This window comes from Drosophila biarmipes, chromosome 2L, assembly GCF_025231255.1.
Source record: "Drosophila biarmipes strain raj3 chromosome 2L, RU_DBia_V1.1, whole genome shotgun sequence".
Taxonomy (NCBI): domain Eukaryota; kingdom Metazoa; phylum Arthropoda; class Insecta; order Diptera; family Drosophilidae; genus Drosophila; species Drosophila biarmipes.
The window spans coordinates 17869367-17893840 of NC_066612.1; the positions used below are offsets into that span (position 1 = coordinate 17869367).

The 24474-nt window shown below is 46.1% G+C and overlaps 3 protein-coding genes across 3 annotated transcripts; 2 read left to right on the forward strand and 1 right to left on the reverse strand.

Annotated features, from left to right (window-relative positions):
- Positions 1–285: 285 nt before the first annotated feature.
- Positions 286–16624, reverse strand: LOC108033717 (WD repeat and FYVE domain-containing protein 3). The gene is made up of 18 exons (XM_017108250.3): positions 16485–16624; positions 14769–15070; positions 14470–14715; positions 12410–12764; positions 12144–12330; positions 10765–12090; positions 9633–10648; positions 8999–9578; positions 7740–8932; positions 4327–7679; positions 4166–4269; positions 3184–4096; positions 2953–3127; positions 2682–2882; positions 2526–2627; positions 2276–2410; positions 2092–2206; positions 286–1929 (listed from the first exon to the last, which is right to left on the reverse strand). The coding sequence occupies exons 2-18, from the start codon at positions 15036–15038 to the stop codon at positions 1764–1766; spliced, it is 10437 nt and encodes a 3478-aa protein (XP_016963739.1). The 5' UTR covers positions 15039–15070; positions 16485–16624; the 3' UTR covers positions 286–1763.
- Positions 12980–14413, forward strand: LOC108033718 (uncharacterized). The gene has a single exon (XM_017108251.2). The coding sequence runs from the start codon at positions 13070–13072 to the stop codon at positions 14330–14332; it is 1263 nt and encodes a 420-aa protein (XP_016963740.1). The 5' UTR covers positions 12980–13069; the 3' UTR covers positions 14333–14413.
- Positions 16625–19837: 3213 nt separating the features above from the next.
- LOC108033616 (uncharacterized) lies at positions 19838–21178 on the forward strand. Its single transcript, XM_017107978.2, has 2 exons — positions 19838–19958; positions 20121–21178. Exons 1-2 carry the CDS (start codon positions 19878–19880, stop codon positions 20997–20999), a joined length of 960 nt encoding a protein of 319 aa, XP_016963467.1. The 5' UTR covers positions 19838–19877; the 3' UTR covers positions 21000–21178.
- Positions 21179–24474: the final 3296 nt, after the last annotated feature.

The window sequence follows — 24474 nt, forward strand, 5'->3', positions numbered from 1 at the left end:
TGCGATTTTTTGCCATAGACATGTGAGGCTTTTGGGAACTAAGGCAACAAACAATGCCAAGCAATGAGATAACAAAGTAAATTACTTCATAATAGAAACAAAAGATTTAAAAAAACATTTTTTCAGTTTATTTCAATGTTTTAAAAATCATGGATGTCCTTTTTTGTTACATAATCATCAGAATTGGTGCCCAGATCTAGCCAAGTGTGCGGGTATTTCATGGCAAAATACCCGAACATAGGCCCTTTCCCCACCTTGACTTTATATAAATTAATAAAAATGCTGTAGTGTGATAACATAGCTCATTTTATTAAATTGTATTTTTAACTTCGCATGCCGTAATATTTATGCTTTCTATCCACACACTAACAATAAATATATATTTGTATTTATATCTTTCTTTGCAGAAATCTATGTAGGTTGTTATGTTGTTACAGGTTGTCCCGTGTTGGTTGTGGTGTTTTCTCGTATTGCACTAACTGGCTAGGTATTGTTTTTATAACAATTCTCTTTCTGATTTACAATATAACACATTTGAAAACGTTGAGCTGTATAATTTATTGAATCGTTTGTAGAGGATATAAAGTTACATTTTCTCTGTCTTTGGTGCTTCTTAAGTCTTTGGATAGAGTTCGGAAATTAGTTTAACAGGCTAGAGAAGATGGAATTGCATTTGTGGCTCCTACCACAACATTAATTTACATATAAACAGCCACCCGTACATACATATGTAATATTTGTAAATTATTATCAATGCAACATGTAGATTCTCTACAAAATACGGAATGTTTTTCTACCACGGCTACCAATATATTTATCTAATTTATTTGTCTTACTATTATATGTTTTCATTGTTGTTTGTTATTTACATTAATTTAGTGTTTAGGTGTTGTTGTGATCAATGGAAGGAATTAAATGGTTTAAAGCTCGGAAACAAAGTGCTAAAGTGTTTTCAGAAAATGACAGCACAGTCGGCTGACTTTTTTATACATTTACTTTTCATTTTTCAAGGCATGGTTAATTTTGATTGCAATTCGAAATATTGCTTTTCAACTCGTGTCCCGTTTATAACATTTTTGCATTGATTTTATTTTTTACTCATTTAAAAGTAATGTTGAGAAAATCTACTTGCATTTAGTTTAGTGTGAGGTTGTATTGTTGTGTGCTAAAACGTGTTTTGTTCCCGCAAAAGGTGCGGGGATATCCTTTGTGATGTGTTCGGTTTTATTTGCTAGAAAAGTGTTCGAGTTCACTATTTAATTGATATAACTGGCGGTGCTTGTTTGATTATTATTGATTTAGCTGTTCTGACCATCAATACGGGAAACATCAATCCTTGAAGAGACACTCGAGTTTTGTGCGCTGGCCACTTTTGTAGGCTGCTCATACATGCTTCGAAGGTCTACACTAAATAGTCAATACTTATAGAATTTTACATTTTACATAACTATAAATTGTCAATGCTTGCGGTGAAAAGCAGTATTTATTATGGATAAACTCGGTGTTTAATAAATATATATAAATAGGTGTATAAATTATATTGCAACTTGGATTGTGTACATACAAAATTCGATTTAAACTATGTAAAACAAAAAATAAAATCATATAACAGCCTTTGGTTGAAGTTAGATTAACTTGATTTGGATACAATTATTGGACCGAAAGTAAATAAACGAAAGCATTAAGCCTAACTACGTATAACTTTTACCAATAAACACAGTAATATGGTTAGCAGTAATGTGTATGCATCCCATCTCATTTTTCTAATTGTCCACCGAATTGGTGCGCAGTTGACCGTAGCACGCCTGGCACACCCTAACTGGCTTAAGGATTCGAAGACGCGATATTTCCGACTCGAAGCGACTGCACTTATTGCAGAAAACTTGACCGCAATTGCGGCAATGGTGCTTCCTCTCGTATAAAGTAAATCTGAAACGAATTGATAAAAAGGTAGAATGTTAAATTACATTAATTTAAACGCTTTACTATACTACTTCGATACAATAATAAAACTTAGAAGTTTTAAAGGAAAAGTATAGTAAGTTCGGATTGAAAATCTATAAAAATAGAGCTGGATTTGCAATAACTTACTTGACGTGGCATTTGACACACTGATCAGCTCCCTCATCTTTCAGCCAATGGTCGGCAACTCCGCGACCAGGCTGTTCCGTAACGCTCCAGGAAAAGATACGACCTCGTGCATCACCTTCAAATTGTGTAAAGTTTAGTATGTGGACACGTTGTTTGGTTTTGAATTCCTCAGTGAACTACTTACCAACATATAAAATCTTGTGATCTTTGGATACCGTCAATGCTGTAATGCTAGCTGGTTCAGCGTTATCCTTGCGATCATACGCCGTGTGCATGGTCAGCTTAGATCTGAACATTAATTGACGTTGCCATCTGAAGCCTAAAGTTAAAGATAATTTTACTAGTTAATCTTAGTTTAACACTAACGTATTAAATAATGTAATACCATCGTTGAAAAAGGGGAAAAATAAATATATATTTTAATAAAAACTTGCCTTTTCTTAGAATTTGGTCGCCTTTATGTCTGTCATTGTCTATTAAAACGAAGCCATCAGTCAGACTCGTGTCTGATTTGCTTGGCCTTATAGAATATTCATCTAGATGATCGTAAGAAATTAGTTTATGGCACGTCATAATGTGGACTTTCTTACCCTCATTGGATTTAGGATCACAACTGCTGCTCTCCCCTTCAACAGTGGCTGATTTCATTTCGTGCAGGGACTTTGCCCCCGAAATTGAGCTTTTTCTGGGCTCCCCTTCCTGATCCGCTTTAGCACCTGCTGACTTACTCAACTCTAGGCTATGCTGTGAGGCCTCTGAAATGCTGCTCTCCGAGGCGGATTTGACAATCTCTGCGGGAGATAGAAAAAGGTTAGTACAGGCTAAGTGAAAAGATAGGGTATTCAAATGGTATCAACCAACCCAATTCCTCCTCTGACTGGGAACGGCTTCTTATTGGCTTGATGAGGCTTATTTTGTCGTCCTTATTGTCTTTGCCTTCCAAAGAGACAGAGTCGGGTTTGTCCTGCGAAGACACCTCCGTGCCTCGTTTCAACTTGCGATCGATGGGCACCTGCGTGTACTCCAGGGACCACATCTGCGTAAATGGAGGCCTTGGATTATTTAGTTTAATAAAAGGTTTGGCATACTCACCCTCACCACACCGTCGGTTGAGCCAGTTATTACTACGTTCTGCTGGTCCCACTCGCGGATCTGCGAGAAACCCACACACAAGATCTGCTGCATGCGATCCGCACTGCCCACACAAGTGTTGACCATGGCCAGGGCATCCCCATTGATGGACCACACGTGGAGCCAGGTGGCCGAGCAGGTAGCTATATCCCCGGTTAGCTCGTTAATGGCCACGGCAGCCACCACACCAGCATGTCCTCGCAGCTGGCGCACGAAGGTGAACCGCGTCATGTCCCAGACAATGGCTGTGCCGTCCCGCGATCCGGACACGATGACATTGTAAGCCGCGCTGGCTGCTAGGCAGGTGACAGCGTCCGTGTGTCCGTGCAATGAGTGCTTGACGGCAAGACTTTTTCGATTCGCGTCGAACTTCCAGATAGTCACCACCGAACTGGTGCCGGCCGTGACAATCATCTTGGCATTGGGACAGGCGCAAGCGAGAATCTCACCCGAGTTCTGGGCCGATGCCTCGGACACAAAGGATGCCCGATCCGTGTCGTAGAGTCCCACGCGGAGTGAATGGTCGGCAAAGCCCCAGGCGATGTACTTTGTGTACGACGGCGGCATCATCACCTTGTTCTGCTCCACGGCAAACACCGTCTTGTCTGGCTGCAAGATTTGACCGACCGGACCTTTCAACTCCTTTATGGGCTGCAGACTGGGCTTGAGGTTGTCCAAGTTGTGGAAGAACAGCCGGTCGGTTTGCAGCACTGTGCTATTTCCCTGGATCAGTGAAGTAGGATCGATTAGTGCCGAATGCCGAGAGCTACCCATCTTTTTAGCGGGATGCGCCTTTTTGAACAGCTGCTTGGGAATCTGGCCAAAGTTGTTGATGAAGCCAATGGTGGCATTCTTTTTAAGTGGGTCATCAATGCTGCAAAGAAAAATAGGAAATATAGTTTTATAAGAAGCTCTTTGAATATTGAATATTTTTTATAATTACTTGTATATATCCACGTTTCCCTCGTAGAAGAGGTGGTGAAATACATTGACCGCATCAACGGCCGCTGGTCCCTGTTGCTTGCATCCAAAAATTAAGTCAATCCACTGTAAGTATTATTATTAAATAATGGCACCCAACTGATAGGATTACTCTGAGCTTACCAAATGCAGGTGCTGGCTGACATAGTCACACTCCAGAGCGCTTCTGTGAAGTCGGATGAACTCCCTGGGATCGTGCTTGGCCCACGGCGGCAGGATAACGTGGTTGAGGGTCTCGCCGTTCTGCTTGGTACCCAGATCGAAGCTGTTGAAGTTGCTGAGGAACTCGGGCAGGTAGAAGAACTCTGGGATGAGTTCCTTGACGTCGGCCATGTTCAACTTAGAGGCGGATAGCCAGGCCTCCTTAATGCTATGAAACATGCGGTCCGCCAGATCAAAGTGTCCGCCCTGAAGCTTGAGGAATGGCTGAGAGAAGGGTTCCAGCCTTACCAGATACGAGCACACAATCATCGCTGAACTATAATGGGTGCCATAGTGGTATGGAGGCGTCTCGCCATGCGGATCGTCCCACTCCTTGAAGCGCTTCTGGAATTGCTCCAGCCGTTCGTCGGCTTGGGCTCCCATGGGTCGCGAAAAGTCTCTGAAGGTCTTCGGGTTGGTCAGATCCAACTCTTCGGAGTCGTAGTCGGCCAGGATCCAGGGAAAGACGGGATACTGCATCAGGTCGTTGTAGCTGCGCCCGGCCAGCGTGTTCAGGTGCATAAGGTACTGGAAGTTGGAGATCTCGCCGCGCACCCAGCGCTGGGTTACCGAGGTCTCGCCAATCAGTCCGCTGAAGATTCCCGCCGTTTGCTCCACACTGGCCGTGCGCTTCTGTCCCGCTACGGACTGCTGTGCGTTGTCGTTCAGCGCAGTGGCCAGGGCCAGGAAACGCTGGTTCACCTTGTTGCGCACCTTACGCGGAAAGCTCAGAAGGTAGTTGCGTCCGTCCTCGGAGAATACCTCCAGGGCGATAGGTTGGAGCAAGTAGCGTCGCTTGTGAACCTCTCGGATTTCCTCGTACGCAAACTTGGAGCACTGCCTGAGCTTGTGGCTTACGGCACGCGAAGTGGTCGACGAGGTTCCTCCGGAGTTGGGAATGATCGGCTCATAGGCGCCTGGCGGCAGGGTGTCAATGTCCCGAATCTCGCGGTTCTTCAGCAACGTAAAGCCATCCACAATGTAACAGTGCTCCTTGCCGAACAATAAGAGTCCCTCAAAGGTGTCCAGTCCCTGTACCCTGGCACATCGGAACATAAAGCTGATCTTCTCCTGTTCCTCAAGTAGGCGCAAGAATGTCTCATTATCGCTGGTCATCGAGGTGTCCTCCTCCTCCTCGTCATCTTCTGGTGCATTGCCATCCATTGACTCCTGTGTGGCTGGTCCATGCCCGACAAGCTTCGGTAAAACAAGCGGTGGAGGTGTGGAGGTAGAACTGCTGGTCTCCAAACGATGCGAATGCACCGCTTCCAGCGAACTCTGCTGTTGCATTGCATGGTGCTCCGCTGCCTCCGCCAAGATGCGTGGCTGTTGCGGACCGTGCAGGGCGTAAGTCTTGCTGTCCAGACTGGAAGCCACCTTGTACTTTAGCTGTCGGTTGTCTGCAAGTTCCAACTCCGGTCGGTATGGATAGTTCAGGTAAAAGACATCATTGCGCATCGTCTTCTTGCGCATTCGGTGGGGACCCTCAGTGGTGTCCAAAATCCACTTATCCAGCGAACAACTGCCAGTTGGACCCCACAGGCCCCGCTCACGGGTAAGCTCCATTTCCGACTGCACCCAGTCCTGGTATACGTAGCGTTGGGTGTGCTGCAGCATCTGCTGGTACTGCTTGGCGCGCAAGTCCAGGAGATCCTTAATAAGCTGCACATGGATGCCAGTAGACTCAAAGGCGGCCTCGCGAGTCAGGGTCGATTTGGTTCGTACCAGCTCCTCCTTCTTTGCTTTAGTTCGACTGGTGAAGCGCGACAATCCACCGGTGACCTTCAGGATTTTTGAGTGGAGCTGCGTGTGCAGTTCCCAGGGGACTCGATAGGTGGCCTTGCGTTCCGCCTCCACATAGGTAAACCATTTAGTAGATGCCAGCTCCATTACCTGCTCCCGCGTAGTCTGCAGATCAGGTGCCTTGGAGTTGGGCGGTGGGGATGTGAGGGAGATTTTAAAAACCTCCTCGATGGCCGGCTTCTTGCACACGTACAGCTCCTCCCATACGCGAAAGGCAGCGCCAACGATCAGGTTCCGGCCCTGCAACTGGTTGAGGTCTTCGTCCTTGGGCTCTGTCGTCTCTGTCTGTGGATTTACGTGCCAGGTGGTATTTCGGCTGGTGGCCGGGTCCAGAACAATTTTCATGTCGGCAGTCAATTGCAGCAGGCAGTATGTAAGGCATCCAATGAATTCCAGTTCATGATTACCCGCTCCGAAGATCAGTAGACGGTGCTGAATGATCTTGTGCAGCGCTTCCAACACACTCATCTGCTCGGCCCGCGAGTCGTCGGTGGGGCGGGAGAGCAGGAAGAGAATGCTGCGATTTAGCGAGTGATGCAGTTGCTCCAGCGACAATGACGAGGATCTTCGCTTTGCCTGTACGATCAGCTTAATGACGAAGTCGAAGATGTCGTGCGGGTTGCGGGCGAGACAGCCCTGCCACAGCTTGTCCACGATGCGGGTGGTTAGGTAGAATACGTTTGGTGCGACCTGCTGCATCTGGCTCTGTAGGAGAGGCACTAGAGGCAACGCCGCCTGTTCGCCCACAAGCACATCTGCGGCCAGTAGATGATCCATTAATGCAATGATGATCTGGGTCTGGTACTGAACCTGCAGCGGGAGTTCTGCCGAGTCCGGAGCCGCATCCAGCACGAGGTCGATTACCGCTGTGAGCTTTCCCTGCATATTCAGGCCGAGCGAGTCTACGACTATGACGCGCAGGAAGTCGATAATGCACTTGCACACCGGGTGAGTGGTTAACTTGGGCTGCGGGCCTCCGTGCAGAGCTTCCGGGGGTGGCAAAGCGAAGCTGCTTCCTGTTTCATCTGTCGGAGTGGATGCTCCACTATTGGGTTCAGAGTCTGCAGAGCGGGATGTCAATGGAAACAGTACGGCAACCAGCGAGGTGATTACATCGCCAGACATCATCACTGGCGCAAAGTCGGTGAGGTTTTGATACAGACTGAACAGAAGCTGTATGATGGTCTCCGGATGACTGTGTAGCCAGGGGGCGCACTCTCCACCGTGAACGATTCCCCGCACCATAGCCAGAAGAACGCAGACACCCTCGGGACAAACATTGAGCTTCGGCAGCTGCGTATTTGCGGAGACAGGAGCGCCCCAAAGGAACGACCAGACGCGGTCAAGATCAAACTTGGTATGCTCCGTAGCCAGCACCTTTACAGGCTGTCCCATAATCAGGGCGGTCATTAGGAAGTACAGCTCCGGTACGTCAAGATGGTGATTCATCAGCCATTCAAGAAGCTGGAAACCTGAAAATACATTAAAATAAATGTAGATGAAGAATAGTTTTCAAAGTTTTAAATGCTCACCTGGTATATTTAGTGCCGCTGCTCGTACCTCTCCCGCGATCTGTGTGGGCAGGTGTTGTATGGTATTCTGTGGAGTGGCTACGATGACGGTGCCAGTGCCATTCGTAGGACGCTGGTTAAGCTGTTGGGCTCCGAGACCCATCATTTTCCGCTGTGAAACCATGTCTGTGAAACGGAGATAACCGCCATTGTGGGTGGCATCCCGAAAGCGCACAAGAAAACTTTCGTTGGCACAGATAACAACCAGGATGCGTACTGCAATAATGACAGTCGTAAAGTGGACGTGCGGTTGCATGAAGAGTAGCAGCCAATCCATGCCCAGAGTCTTGGAAATATCATCGCAGATCACATAGTTCACGGTATTGCGGGGCGTGAATAGAAGTCCATGGAGCAGGGAAAGGCAGCGATTGCGCAGGTAAATGTTTTGGGCCACGCCACCATCCTGATCTTCGGCAGGATTCTTCATGCTGGGTAGGAGCACGGCGCGTTCCAAACCTCCATTATGAGCCAGTGGTAACTTGGCCGCTACATACTGACCAAAAAGCAGGAGGTCGGTGTGCCTCGGCTGACCACCCAGCAGGGTCTCCAGCAGACTGAAAAGGATCTCTCGTGTCGAGTGGTCTTGGATCTGGGTGATAATGTGCAGCAATTTGACCAGGAGCTGAAGGTCTCGCATGATCTTAACGTTCTGCTTCTTGTCGCTCGACTCCACCACCAACTCCAGCAGGTGCTCCAGTAGCGATCGCAGAAGTCCGTTCGGTGCGTTGTGCCAGATCTCTAGGTCACACAAAAGGTCTTGGAATGCAGTCACATTCGGAATGGATGACATGTCCTGTCCACTGTTTACAGTGCCCACCAGACCAAAGGTCAGGTGCAGTATGTGCGAGTTCAGCAGATGCTTTTTCTTCTTGAAGAACATGCCCAGTGTCTGGTAGCACCTTTTCCGGTCCATCTCAGCTTGGGCTGCCCGATTGCTCCGCACCACACAGGTCAAAGCCTTCACTCCAGCATACAAGGATTCCACGTCTTGAGCCATGGCGATGATGCCAAGCAGCACGTTGCAGCCGCCCACTGTGTCGATCATGGCAGAGACGGGATGCGGGCTGAAGACTCTCACCCCGAGATAACCCACGACGACGCCGCCCAGGGATCGACCGGCCCCTGCCAGGTGTCCAGCGGAGTTGTGCAGAATTCTGGAAGATCGGATTCTTAGTAAACTGTTCCACAAACTACTTGAGCAGCAATCACTGCCTACTTACTTGATGGGAGTAGCATTCTCGTGAGAGTTCATATTAAGCTGCTTGGCAATGCTCTTGTTGTCCGCCCGGCTGTATACTTTGCGAATTTTGACAAGCGTCAGCTTGGAAACCGCCTTAGCGTTAAGACCCAGGAGTACTCGATCCTCGGGCACCAGGGGCACTAAGGATTCCGTCTGCTTCCCAAGTTGAGGTGCCTGCAGCGAGCCCATGTAGTGAGGCCCTAGTTGGTAAATGGTCTGAACCGTCTGCTGTGTAAGCACGTCTTCGATCAGGTGGCAGACGCCTTGCTTCCAACAGAGACGCGAATAGCGACGCCATATTGGCGGTGTACCAATGTATCCGAAAATCTGTGTGGCCGACGTGAGACTGGCGTTGCCAGCTGCCGGATGTTGGGCGATGTAGTGAAGCTTCTGGGTGTGCATGGGCACCCCGTCCAAATAAAGGAACAAGCTGGAATTCTTTAGAACGGCTCGGTTGAGCACGACGACCAGGTTATGCCACTGGCCCTCATGCAGAAGGTCCGGACACCATATGCGAGCAATGCCGTCGTCAGATCCTTCAGGCTCCCAGTCACCAATACCTGAAAAATTTAAATATTTAATTACGGGATTCACTACGGATAAAGTCAACTTACTTTTCCTCGGCGTAACCAAAGTCTCCTGAGTGGAGACGACGATAGCTTTGTCTCGCGCCGAGAGCAAAATGGATAAACATGCCAGGTTTTCCTCCCGTGGATTGTGAATGGTCCTGACCAAGGTAAGAAGCCTGACGCAGTGTGGATCCGTTTTGGGATCTGAGAACTTTTCTACGCAGAACCAGGTGGAGTACGTTAGACCTGTCTGTGGAGGAAAGATGCGATCGCCGGCACCAATGCCTCCAATGGTGTTAGCGTCAATGGTCCCGCCGGCAGTGGCCGTTGCTTGGGGCGCCAATGAGGGCAGATACAGGCAACCGAAACCCTCGGCCGACATGTCCAGCTCCACGAAGGGAGGCAGCGTGCTTGAGCCGTGGGCACGAAAGTCGCGAGGTGTTGTCATCGATACCAGAGTCTTGATTCGAGTCAGCGGAACGGGTCCGCCCAGCTTGTACGGATGCTGTAGGTCTATATCCGCACAGGAGAGCGGTTCGCCCAAGCGCAGAAACTGGCGTAGTTCGGTGGGCTGCAGTGCCTGGGCGGCAAGACGCTCCAGAATGTACTGCATTGGTACGTGCAGGGGGTGCGCCTCCTCCGCCAGCGCTCTCCGCGTCAGCTTGAGCAGTTTCTCAGCCAGTCCGTGATCGCACATAATCTGCTGATTCCGCTCGCTCCGCACCAAAGACTTGATGATTTCGCTGAGGTATACCTGCAGTTGCACCGCCTTCAGTGGTTCTAAATCATTCTCAACGGCGGGTAGTAGCTGAAGCATGCAGAGTACCACACCTGGGTGTACTATCCGCGGCTCGGGACTTGGTTGCGTGAGATTCAGCTGGCTGGGATGCACTGGTGCCGCCAGCTCCTTGCTCGGAGATCGCAAAAGCGCCGGAGGATCGCTAAAGAGTGTGATGATGCCATTCAGATTTGGCGCCTCGAAATTGTCTAGCGCAATACTGTAGAGCAGCCGGAATACAACGCACACGTAGGACAGCGGGTAGGGAACGTCTTCTGAAAAACTAAGGAAAAAGTTTGAATACATTTTAATCTTTCTTTAGTAAAACAGTTGCACTTTACCTAACAACAACTTTTGGAAAGTTTTGGCTGATAGCTTACTTCTTACTGACAAACTTACCTGGCAGATAGAATGTCCCCGCTGAAAATCTCATGGTAATACTTGAGCAGCGACTGCTGCGGCTCATAGACGCCTGTGAAGTCCTGCAAAGCAGACGATCCCCCAAAGCATCCTAGCAGGCGAAGAGTGTCGCACAACGAGCTGCTGCTGATCTCCTGGTAGAAAAACTTGGCGTTGGCCGGCTCAAACCGCATGGCCGTGGCCAGGGTCTGGAAGACTATTTGCAGTAGCAGAATGAGATCCTGTTGTGGAATGTCCGGTTGTGGCCGTGCCATGCTTCCATCCAGGGACACGAAAACGCTGGTGACGTAAACAAATCCCCCCACTTTGCGGAACACCGTACGTGTGCGGTGGGAGTCCTTCAGGCATCCGAGGAGCATGTTCAATATCTGTATCTTGAACTCCACCTGCGATGGGCTGACGCTGTGCATCAGTGAGAGTATGTGCAGCATGTCGTCGTCTCCTCCTGCAGACAGAATCAGCTCCCTCACGATTCCGAGGGCCTGCGGTCTACAGTGCTTGAACTTCACCAGCTCGTGAACGCACTTTGCGCCACCGTAGTCACGAAAGAGTTGGGCATTGTTACTCGCTCCACCGCCCAGCAGCATGGTTAGCGCCTCCAGGACATGTTTGCCCATCGTGTCCAGCAGTTCATCGTCCGTGTCGCCTTCTAGATTCACCACCACTGACTCGTCGCCCTTCGTAATTTGCTGCACGTGGGATGCGTATCGTGTGAGGCAGCCTACGAAGATCTCCAGAATACCGACTTCGCGGTAGACATCTTTAAAGACAGAGTTGTGCCGCAAAATATTTAGCAGCGTCTTCAGACATAGAATGCTGCAGGGCGTCGACTGGTTATGCTTCAGCAAAAGCGAAAGGCTGATCAGCTCCTTGCAGGGCACAAAGTTCAGCTGGAAGACGATGAACTCCAGCATGTCGTAGAACTTTTCCTGGATTTGCGGGCTCTTCAGATGTATGCGCTCCGCGAACGTACTGAGTGTGTGCTCCGATTCCAGGATGAAGTAGTTGGCGTTCTCCGAATGGTACACACGCGAAATGGCGTCCAGGATGGTACAGCACAGTGCGGGCGTCGTGGACTTAAGGAACACGTTCTGTAGCACCTGAAAGGCGTACACATTTCGCACACAAGTCTCTCGCGAGGTGGCCTGCGGAAGCTGGAAGTTCTGCAGCTTGAAAGCCGTGTTGAACTGCGAAGCTGGCGGTCGGAGCTCGTAGAAGCCGCACATGCACAACGAAGAGATCATCAGAACAAGATTGCGAACGGCTGCTTGAATCTCCAGCGATTGGCTGCGGTTGTTGTCAAACCTGTAAATAGTTATTAGTTTAGATGTTTTCGAACTATAGATTATGAAGCTTACTTTAGCAGAAACTCGCTGAGAAATACGTATCCCTGGGAGGCGCGAAAATCATCCATGAGAATCTGGGATACCTGACTAGAGTCCTTGAGGAAGCAGAACACGGTGACGAACATTTCGACGATTTCCAAAGGGTTCCCAAAAGTCAGGCGTTGCATGTTGTCTACGCACAGCGCCATGCAGCCCTTGGCTAAAAGATAAGGTAAGGGTTTAATGTATTCTGTCTGCATATCTATCCAAACCCCTTGATTCGACAGCAAGCTACTTACAATGTATGTAGCTAACCACAGCATCGGTCAGACCGTTTCTTGATATTCTGGTCAGGATTTCAGCAGCGTTCTTGCGCCACACAATGTTGTGGATGGGACAGGGCGATGTGATGGCCGAGAAGAGCAGCGTCAAGTCGTCCATGCGGGCCAGCTCCTCGGCGGGATAGGGGTACGAGCAGAGCTTTACCAGCAGCTGCACAAACACCTTCTGCAGGAGGGTGCGCCTTTCCTGGGCGTTAAATTCACTGATTGCCCCTCCGTCTGCTCTTGGCTCATCGTCCTCTATTATTGGCAGGTCGAAGAACAAATACAGGCACTTCACAAGAGTCGAGGGAACCGCTGCGGCAGTCATCACCTAGAATGGTAGAACGTAAAAGTGTTAATAGGTTTAATATAAAATGAAGAAGGAAGAAGTAAGTTTATTAAAATAAATAGGCATTTGATTTATATAAATTTTAACAATTAGCAGTCCCATGATAAAGAATCAAAATAAATTCCATAATTAGTCTTCAACATTCGGTACTTCTATCTAACATTTTATTCACAAAATTAGGATATAATCTAATCTGATAACCTTTTCTGTGTCATAATATTTTTAAACATAAGTCAAATTGAAATCCCCAACTATTTTAAGATTCAATTTTACTCCTCTTCTGCAAAATGAACCAGGTCTGGGTGTTCTTTAAGCTCATTGAGGTGGTGCTGGGCAGTGTGTGCATGTTCTTCCACATGCGTGGCGCATCCTACTGGCCCGAGCGTATCCCGCACGTGATCCTATACTGCGCCACCTTCGCGTCCTTTACGATGCTCGCAGCTTTGGGTGCTTTCCGACTGATGTTGGCCCGGAGCTCGGTGCTCTCCTCGCAACTGCTGCTTACACTGAGCGCGGTGATATCGCACTACACCTGTGGCGTGCTGATAATGCGTACCGCCATGCAGGATCCTCACTTGGCCTCCATGAACTCCACCATCGAGTACCTAGAGCATCCGCACTTCGCGCACTGCAAGCAGCAGAGCATTGCTGCGCTGATCACAGGAACCATGTACTTGATGCACATGTTCCACGTGTTCGATCTACTAATGCGCATGGAGCCAGGCGACTGGCGTCGTCAGGCGGTGGGTCGCAGCTTCTTCGAGCAGTCGGACATTGGAGCCGCCGGGCTCTTCGTGCTCTCCAAGCCGGTGGATGACTTCTTGTGTCGCTGCTGCAGTTGCTACTTCAAGTTGGCCCACTCACAGCCACTGTACTTCCGGCCGAATGCGGAGCAAGAGCAGCCGCACATAGTGGCCCGCATGTGGGAGCTACTAGGCGAGATGCGAAAAAAGTTCTTTTCGCTGCATCAAGTCCAGAGCGAAGAGAGCTTCATGTCCACTCCGACCATAACAACCAGTGAATCGGAAATCGCACCGGCCGTCACAGAGTACGAGGCCTCGATTGAGGAGGAGGCCAAAAAACGACCCCGAACATCCCTCAACTGGCGTGGCACCAGCGATTCCTCCAGCCTTTGGGCCAAGATCGAGGACAGAAGCACGCTTAGCTTTAGTTCTAGTCAAAACAGCGAAGCCACAATGAGACCGAACCAGATGGATCGCAAGTTAAGCCGGCGATCCACCCTTTTGGACACCGAAAAAAGGGAGAAGTCAGAGATTCTGCTGGTTGAACAGGGTTCGAGCTATGCTCGCCTCAGGTCCTTAAGCAATGCTGAAGTGCTTAATAAGCCAAGACACGAAGGACAGACTGAGGATCTTGATGAAAAGTTAGCCAAAGAGTCGAGAAAATCAGCCCAGGGAAAAGAACTGCAAACTTCTAGTGTCAGGGCTCATGTAAGAACAGACCCAAGAGCAACTTCCGAAAGTGAGGGTGAAGATACTCAGCGTACGTCCACAAAGGAAGTGAAAAGGGAATCTACACTAGCAAAATGAAAATCAAACTATAAAAACCAAAAGCGAATTATATTAAAATCAGCAAAAATATGCTTTGTTAATAAAAATCATTGAACAATTTGAGATTCTAGACTTAAAGTGATAAAAAAATTAAAATAACTTTAAAATCACTATACCTGTATAAGAGAAACGTCTCCATTGGCCAGAAGGTTAAGGGTTGCCAGCAGCATCCATCCGCTGCTGGTTTCCTCCGTGGTCTCCACCTCCAGAAACTTAACGATGGCAATGGATGCCGCCTCGGTGCTCTGGTTGGAGGCCCGCTTGCGGATTTCGCTGACCATGAGGCGGGACACCTGCTGGCAAAAGGCGACCACATCCCAGAACTTTTCGCTCATGTCGTTTGCCGGACAGCTGCTAAAGACCTGCAATGATGGGGAGTAATAGGCCATATCCTCTATAAGATTGGTTCACTCACTTTGCAGAAGAGGGGCAGCATCTCGTACAGCCTGGCGTCGCGCTCCTGCTCGCTCAGCGGTTCCCTCGGGTGGGTGTACTCGTTGAAGAGCTTCTTTAGCGTGTTGAGGCTGACCAGGACACGGGCGTCTATCAGGGCCTCCTCGCTAGTTCGTCCATTTGCGGCGGGCGCGGTGGGAGTCCTGTTGCCCTCAGGAGTACTGTTGGCAGTCGAAGCGCCACTACTGCCACCGGCACTAGCCGCTCCACGCAGCTTTCGCATTACATTCATCTTTGTGTTGATTGATTTGCGACGTTATTAATCTGCAAAAGGGGAAGTTGATAAGTTATTATTTATTTTTAATTAAACATAAAGCATGGCAAAGTCTCGGACCTTAGACTCTGTTACCATTGCAGACCTTTTTAAAGTGTAAGATATATCCAAAAACTAGCTACTACCACATCTTATAATCGGTACCATAAGGAACTGTTTATGTTTTTGATATGAATAAATTATAATAATAATAAATAAATTATAATATCATTAAACCTGTTAATAGAAAGAAACTACGATGTGGCAAAAAGTTTGGATACCATTATATGAGACGAGCACTTTACTGATCTTATTGGGAAAGTTGACTTATTCATGTATTATTCATCGGTCTTTAATGAATAATTTATATTTATATTATATACTACGAGTTGAGAATTAAGGAATGTTTATAAATTCTTTAAAAATAGATTTAAATAATTAAATCGATTTTAATAATTTTCTGAAAACCGTGTTGAAAAATATGTAAATTCTAGAAGGTATATGTAGTAGCCTATCCCATAGCGTTAGTTTTTATGATAAGCCGTACTCATTTATTATATTATCTCTCCGGACTGAACAAACACTTGTTTTGGTGGTCATAAATTTACATCATACGGTTTCAGTTGTAAAGTTCACTGCGGTTCATTTTACGCAGTGAACTCAGAGCCCCAAGTGGAACATTGTTATTTGAAGTACATAGTAAGGTGTCAAATTTGTGGGGTTTGTTTGCACCGCACTGAAAGCACCAAAAACACTGTAATTCAGCAAATTAAGTAGTTCTCAAATCACATCAGCGCACATTGTAGTTGGCGTTATTGCTTGTTTTCGCAGCTATTCTATTTCTGCCGCCGCCGCTTTAATTAGCGACTGGAAAGTGAATCATGCGAAAAGTGGGCGATTCCATTCGAAGATGTGTGTGCTTGTATTTACTTTCTGGAAGTGAATGAACGTGCGAACGTTGCTTCATTTTTGTGCATATGTGTATTTGCTTTATTGGCAATTCACATGCGTACAAACTGAATGTTATTCACATGTCAGCAAATATTTATGTTTGAGCGGGACAGCTGTTCGAGGTTTGCTTATTGCGCACTTGTTTGTTTGTTTGTTTACTCGCACTTCCTTTTCGAGTGCTGCTTTGCCCTCGCCCTCTCTCTTTTCGGCCAACGCATTTGGGCCAGCTAACGGCTGCTCTCTTGTTGTTGTTTGTCTTTTCGGGCTCCACTTTGCCCCTCTCTTTCGTAGTCGCTCTTTGTTTTGCTCTGGTCAATCGCGCTTCACGACAATTTTATTGATTTTTCTTCCTCTCTCGTGTAGGCTGCGCTCTCTCTCTCTCCGCCCCCGCCCCCCTCGCCGACCAGCAGACAGGTCGAAGTTGAAAATTTTCACGGGCACTTTGGCTGCTTATTCCGCGAATTTGTCACTTACGATTGCTATCCGTCGCTAGCATTGTGTTTCCCGCGTGAGTTTTCACAATTTTGGGCTGTTTTCGCACTCGATTTACATCTTGTTTTACGGCTGAAAAAGTGAAACAATTTTCCTCCAGCTTTTCGTCTGTACTCTCTTTTTCGTTCTTCGACTGAGTGTTGCGAAGCGCTGTTAGGCGATCAGCTGTTCGAAATTTGCAACCACGGCTGCCAGTGTTGGAAAGCGATAAGAGCCAGGGCTGCACTTTGGTGAGTGATCGGCGGCCAGCTTTGAAAATTCAAAACTGACTGGAGCTGATAAGAGGAAGAATGAATAAAAACAATGAAAGTAAATCTTACTGGATAATAGTACCAAAGGTAGTTCTCGAAGTTACTAAAGTATTATAATTTCTTAGGGGTTATTATAAAAATATGACAAAGAATTAGAATAGTTTATTAAAAGAACTTATTCTACAAAAATCATATTTTATGAAAAAATATCACATTTCTCTCAATTAAAAAAAAAATATTATTAAGGAAAGCATAACAATCACCAATAAAGATAACTCTTAATATATATACTACATAATTTATCATGCAACGCAATATATTTGATATGTAAAGAGTAAATTAACGTTAATATCTTATAAATATTTTACAAACTAAATATTTTGGAGAAAGAAAGGGACGTTGCTTAATATTTATGTATTTTTATTTTATATATTTTGCTTCGATTGAAATAAAGACTTTAATTCTAAGTAGTTTTGAAAAAATATTTAATGGGGGAAGCCTAGACAAGGCTTCTACTGTTTGCATTGTCAACAATTCCCTGAGTTTATGAGTGTACTCTCACATTCGCAAATAAATGGTTTTATTGGGCCAACGGCCATTTGATTTCAGATATTGTCTTGACCAATGTACAACGTGTTTGTGGGAATCTTTGTTGACTCTGGCACGGGGTTATTAATATTTGTGTTTGCACATCCACTTGTTATAATTGCCAGAATCAACAGATATTAGTCAGTTATGACAACAAGATATTTGCATATTGATTGAGCACTCGGTGCTGAACTCCATGTGCCGATAATGATGCAATTTGTTGATTCATTTACGGCCGATCCTGCTGCGAATTTATTGGGTTCGATTGGCAGGCAATCAAATGCAGCGCACGTCCGTCCGTCCTAATTCCACTGGTGCCAAAACCAATTCGGGCCGCCTCCAAATTTAAATGCAGATTAAATTCCATTTTTGAATCAATTAGGGGTGCGAAAAGAAAAGGCGTGTCGTGCTAACTGCTAAATATTTACCCAGCTGTCTGGGCTCGGGTGAGAATTATCCTGGTGTCCGACAGTCTCGCTCCCCAAAAATAGTTTGCCTTGGGCGTTGGCCCCGCCGCGCCCTCGCACTCCCTTCCGTGACATGACCCCACTGACCCCTTGCGTGACTGCTCGAGTCCACCCGCTCCCACATTTCTCATTTTTCCAGCTAGCCACACAAGTTTAGCTCGGTTCCCCCTGTGCTAGCCTGCATTGGGGATCGGCACTCCCCATAATGTCTTCCCACCCAGACAGGTACTTGGCGTACTTTCCTGTCTGCCACCCCCACAAACGCTTTTGGGGCCAGGGTTGAGGTAAGAACTGCGTCTGCGGCAATATTCTAATGGATTTTTCGTTTCAGCTATAAATAGGCGCCCGAGAACTGACAGAAATTGAAACAATAATTCAGGTGCTGGAAGGGGTTTACCAGCAAGCCGGCATTCGGCAAATTGATGGGGATACCCTGAACAAAAGGGTAGCAGCGGTACCCAATGGCCCCGGCTTGGAATTAAAAACATTTAACTAATAGATGACGAAGGGTCGAGGCCCGATTTGGAATCACGATTTATTATTCAGCGCGTTCAGAGCGGATAAACAGCTTTGCATAATGCTTTCAAGCTATCAATATGACGATTTTAGCTGAAAATACGATCGAAAAACACTCAAAGGATTTGCAAAATGTGTGAAGCTGATGGAAATCAGCTTCATTAAATGCTAATATTTTCAGCAAATTTTACTAGAATTATATTTAAGCGTTTTTAATATTACTGAATGGGGAATTTGTGTAGTAAGAAAATTGTGAACATAAAGTTGGTGTTTATTAAGTTTATTTTAGTTTATTTATATTTCGAATAAAACTAAAATTCTACGTTTGGAATAATACCCTTTCACTTCAAAGGCTCCGCCCTAGACTATGTCAGCACCCCAAAGCCCGGATAAGTCATAAGGAAATACACACCTAGCACGGTTTTAGGAGGATTTGCTTGAGAAATGTACCTTTTTCTGTATTGTCGCGTGTTGCTTTTATACAAGGGGCTTAGCCACGTCCCCATTGTGGAGCTCCCAGAACCTGCCTGCTGCGGCGGCTTTCGCAAAAATTTAAAAGTGTAACCCCAAAATCATTTTCACAGCATTCACGAGGGACTCATTTGGCGGGGTTCCCCCTTTTTTTGGGAACGAATAACTTTTATTCTCGTTTCGGCGTCTCTCCACTTCATCACTGTGCTGTTGTTGACAATGAGCGAAACATTTTCGTATCGAAATTGGCAGGACTCCAGGCGGGGGAAAGGATATTGTGGCCTCCACTCCCGAAAGACATGAATATTCATCCCAGGCGGGTGAAGGAAAGATGCTCCAGGTTGCCGAGGATTTGGGGATTAACATAAAATTTCATTTGATTGTGTTTTTGTGAAGATTTTTATGGGATATAAGGGATTTTATATGGCAACTAACTTGTTTGGGGCTCCGATGCAAGCCTAGTGAAATCTCAACGGGCCATAAGATTGATGGGAATTTTTTACGTTATGGCCAAGGAGGCCTTAACTTTATAGCCTTCGTTCGTGAATAAAACGAGATAATTACGTGCTGATTCTGAAGAATTTTAACTTAAATACTACCACTTTATTTGAGAAACTTAAAATATTTTCTAGTGCAAAACTAGTTCTTAAAAGGAAAAACAGAGTGGGAAAAATTGGCAGATGCATTAAATGTTTTTCGTATGTTTAAATGTACCTAAATCATGGCAAAAAACTTATAACAACTGAACTGGGAGGAAGTCGTATAAGCACAGAGCTCCCCCAAATCCGAACAATAAAAAAACGGCGATTATTCCACTGCAAACTGTGTTTTACGATGCATTTCGGCCATGATGGTGGTACAATATAAAAGATTGATGAGCTTTCTTTAATGAGCCCCGTCAAGGTCGTTCCACTTTTTTGGGTGCTGCGTTCTTGTTGATTCTTTGCTCTGAATGCGAGTATTTGCCTGCGAAATTTTTCAGGCAAATATGAGTTGGGTAAACAGCCGGATAAAGTGCTGCGAGAGCTATAAAAGGAGAAATTAACGACGGAAAGAGACACAGTCCCAGCATTGATTTCATCATGAATCGATTGGTGGCCATATTCAGTTTCTGCCTGCTCTTGGTCGCAGGACACTCGGTGGAGGAACCGCAGGACTCTCAGGTGGGATAAAGCAAATATGTGTAAAATGTGTATTTATAAGTAAAGATTCGGTATCAAAATATGAATTAATGAATGGGTTCTGAATAACTTTAACATAAACTCAGTAACTTAATTAGAATTAAACATTTTACAAGAGAATCCATTCACATTCCTGTATCGCAGGAGTTGCCTGATAGCACCACCCCTTGGATCGAAGAAGGCTTCCCGCCCGAATCTGTGGAGCTCTCCGAGTTGGTTGTGCCCACCATTGAGGAGGAAATTACGGATGTCCACAAGATAAACTGGCTGCCCGTGTGGCAGGAGCAGGAGTATCCAAGATTCGCTCGCGAAGTGGTCGACCAGCCAGTTGGCGCTACCCAGATCCCTGAGAACTCCACGCCAAAGGAGACGGTGGAGGATGTGCTGCTGCCCAAGGACAACAAGGAGTGCCCAAGCAACGCCGAGCGGGGCCTAACCAACCTTGTCCGGGTGGCCCGTCCACTTCTACCAGTTCCTCGACTCCGGAACATCTTGGCGAATGCCCTCGAGGATGCCCAGGTCCAGAGCTTGGTCAAGTTGCTAAGAAGTGATGACCTCAAGGCACAAGTACAGCGCTTGAGAGCCACGAAGGAGCACCAGGTGCTGCATGACTACATCTGCCGGAAGCTTAAGCTGGATCCCTCCTACCACGTGGACTTCGTGAGGGTGTTCCTCGACGTCAACTCCTTGGAACCTGCGACCAGTAAGCTTCCCAACCGCCGACCAGGAATCAGAGGACTCCTTCTGGATCTCCGCGATGCCCTGCCCCGCTCTGTCCTGAGGGATATGTACCTGCGTCTCTACTCCTCCGACTCCGAGCTTGCTAGTGCTGTCCGCCTCATCAGGGGCTCCGAGTTCCGGCGTATTCTTCGGAGCGTGCGCCTCCTGAAGGAATACCAATCCCTCGCCAGCAAGCTGGAGAAGGCTGGAGTGCCTCTGCGCCAGCTGAACCAACTGGTAGCCAATGCCCTGGGCTGGACCACCGTGGACATGGGCAGCGAGACGGTCATTTGGAGTGTTTAGATGGCAAAGGTGACTTCATCTGTGCCAATGTCATTAACTACTCGTTAGAAAACTCTCCTTTCTTACAAGTTACTTACATGAAATATTTTCCGTCTAAGTACTTTTACTTATTGTAAAAAAAATTAATTGAGGTGTTTGGAAAACTTGAGATAATTAAAATGATTCTTTAAGTAAACTAACCATTTCATTTTGATTTTACAACTTAAAATTCTTTTTATGTATTTTTTAAAAAAATATAACTCATATGAAAAATAAATTTTTTAGTTTAAAAACTTGATTTTTAAAATCGATACTTTTGGCGATCAATAGCTTTAGTTACAGAAAACTATTAATTCACCATTCTTGTATACCTAAAGAATTCGTTTTTGTGTTTCTTCAACAAAGTAGAAAGGTTTACAAAATAGTTAGTACTAATATCGTAATATCTGAAGTATCCAATTACTCCTATAGTTTGTTTTGTATTTGAAGTTTTTCAATCAATTAGAAGTCACCCATCATCGAGGATGGGCTGTATCTCCCCCGGAGCCCATAGAAGATGTGTCTGCAGCCACACATAACTCATTCGCTGCAATTACATAAATAAATAGATGAAGGCTACCGCATGGATGTGTTTACGTATTCCTGAGGCGGGCGACCGAAACCACTTCAAATTCGTTCAGGGTCAGAATCATTAGGGTAAATTTGTGTGGCAGTCCATGGTGATTGCGATCCGTTCTGGGCCGCTGTCGCCGCATGTTGCCACCAATTGCCACGCGGCGGATAGACAACAAACAAACTCCGAAACTACTGCCACACATGTCGGCGTCTCCCAAGACTTAATCATCCGTGGTGCTGTCAACGCCGACTCCTAATCGAGGCAACAGTTGCCATAAACAAATTACAGACGGATCGGACGACAGTGGCCAACGGCAGTGGATGTTCGTTCTATAAATACGGCTCAAAAAGGGGCAAGTCGCATGTTTACGGAAATACGGGGGCAATTTTTATTTGATTTGCCCCGACAATCCGAGATGCAAGTCGAACGTGTCAGAATAAATAAACATTTTTTGGAAGCACAGGCAGCTCGATCGATAAGCCAGCTGGTTCTGATGGCGGATCGGATTGCGACCGTACTATATGTGTAAGATGCATTGCACCGCGCTGAAGTTGAGACACTTTCGCCAGCTCGGCAACTGCAAAAGATAAGTCGGTGATGAAAGCGTGGGTCGGGGCCACAACTGGGTCAGTCTTGGCCAACACCCTCAGGTTAAGTCCGAGCTTCGTGGGTGTATCTGCTTGATGAGTTGCTAAGAACACTTTGTTTGGCTTTGTTTATTGAATAACGATTGTATTTGGTAAGATCTTAACCGTTCTTGGATTCATTTAAAACGTCAACTTTGTATTTTCTGAATATAAACTAGGATTGTTAAATTAGATGTTATGAAATTTCACTGAAATTCATCTGCATCTTTAACAAGTCCACTGCATTTTTCTTTGCCTATTAAAACTGTTTTCCATTCCCTAAAATTATTTATTATGTCCTGATAGTCCTTTCAACAATTCTACACTTAAAACATATTTTCCTCCATTTTCAGAGTAACGAAACAAGGAAAACTGTCGACAAAGGCTTCATTAGCCTTGTGACTTAAGGTGGTTTTTGAGCTTCTGCCTGAGACTTTACCCCTGCTTGAAAGTTCAATTGTTCGCAGAGGAGACGCCAGTTTTTCCATGGGTCAGTCTCCCTGGAAAAGCGTTTTCTCAAAATTCCGACAATTGCTGTGCGGAATCACTGCAACGGCAACGTTTTTCTTTCTCCCCAACCTTTGTTGCAACATTTTCGTTCCGCCATTCAAACTCAATTAGGGGGAGTCGTTCACCTTCCTCGCCAGTCTGTTGTTGTTTGTCTTTTGTTGCTCGGGACCCGTCCCTGAGGAGTGTACAATAGACGGGAACTTCCAGAAACCCACCCACACCTTGTCTATATAAACTCCATAAACTTTAAAAAATAACCTCTATAAATATCTCAACATTTTGAATAAGATATTCGGATGAAATTCATTAAAGTCTGTGAAAGAGTAGTGGAAAATCCTGTCTATAAATTTGTTTTAAGCCCTCACCGTGTTCTGCGACACTGACTGAATCTTCTAAAAAATACCTAAAGTTCTTCCTTAAATAGTCTTGCCTTAGAAAACACAAGTTCTATTGATAATAGATATTGATAATAGAACTTGTGTTTTTCATATGATTATATTCCTAACGTTCGTTCGCTTATTTTGATCAAACATAAGTTTTTCGCATTTTGAATTTAATTACATTCTAAACATATGTGTTAAGTAAAGGTGCAAAAATAAAGATACATCTCTCTGACCTTTTTATAATTACATATGAGAATCATTTAGTTATGATAGTTATATTATCTGTTATAATTATATTATCGATAGTATAAAATAGAAAAGCCAAATCCCAGCTCCAATGATAAGCAATCATGTGTATTTATTTTTTAGGGAGACACCTAGATAAGTGGAGCCTTGTTCTCAGTGTAGCGGAGTGCTCCACTCCACTTTCAACTCTACGCTTCGTGCTTTCGGGCTGTAGTTATCGAAGTCGCTGGCGAATTTCCCCCTTTCTGATTTCTGGGCTGCAGATGCAATTGCAGTCGCTGGCAGAAGGCAAAAGGCAGGGGGCGACCATTGAACACGCTTGGCCGAGCCGCGCTAATCTCGCAACTGTTTACCCACGCCAACTGTCAGTCTTGCCAAGGCCAATAACCCCCCGTTCTCTAACCCGTACTCGTACTCGTACTCCAAATAATCCACGGCAATCCAACGCACATTTACCCCACACAACTGACAATGCTCGGATCGGTTTTTCAGTTTTTTCAGCTTTTGGGGCCAAGAACTCTGGCCAGTTTTTGGCCATCAGTGCGGCTTTTACGTCATCGAAATGATTGGATGGAAACGTATCCAAAGCGGAGGGGCAGAAAAACTCCGGCCACGCCAACGGAAGCCATTAGAAGAGGCTGGCCAAGAGCGCGGGGCTGGGGCATAGTCCACAGAGCATAGAACACGGTTTTCTGGGAGGAGGCAGCAGGCATTCCAAGCAATTAATAATAATTTCCGCTGCCTCAAACAAAAAGCAACTTGGAAGCTTTTTCTCGTTCTCGGTGCCACCGCTCATGACTCTATTTGGCAGATGGGGAATGGGGCAATGGAAGGGGTGCGGTCCAAGCGCAAGTTTATATTTCCCAAGAACCAGCTAAAAGTTTGTGTTGTTTGTCCCTGCAGCTAGTTTGGGCTATCTCTAGCCGCGAAGCCTCAGATCTCGTAAAAACCTGTGGGTAGAGCTTAAAACAATTAAAGAAAAAAACAAAATGAAACATATTGCTTTACTTTTAGTTTATTTTTTTAGCCATAATGATACAGTGTGCCAGAAAAATATTTAGTGACAGGGTCAAGACTTTGCATAGAACAATTTGTGAAGAGCCCCTTCCACCTTT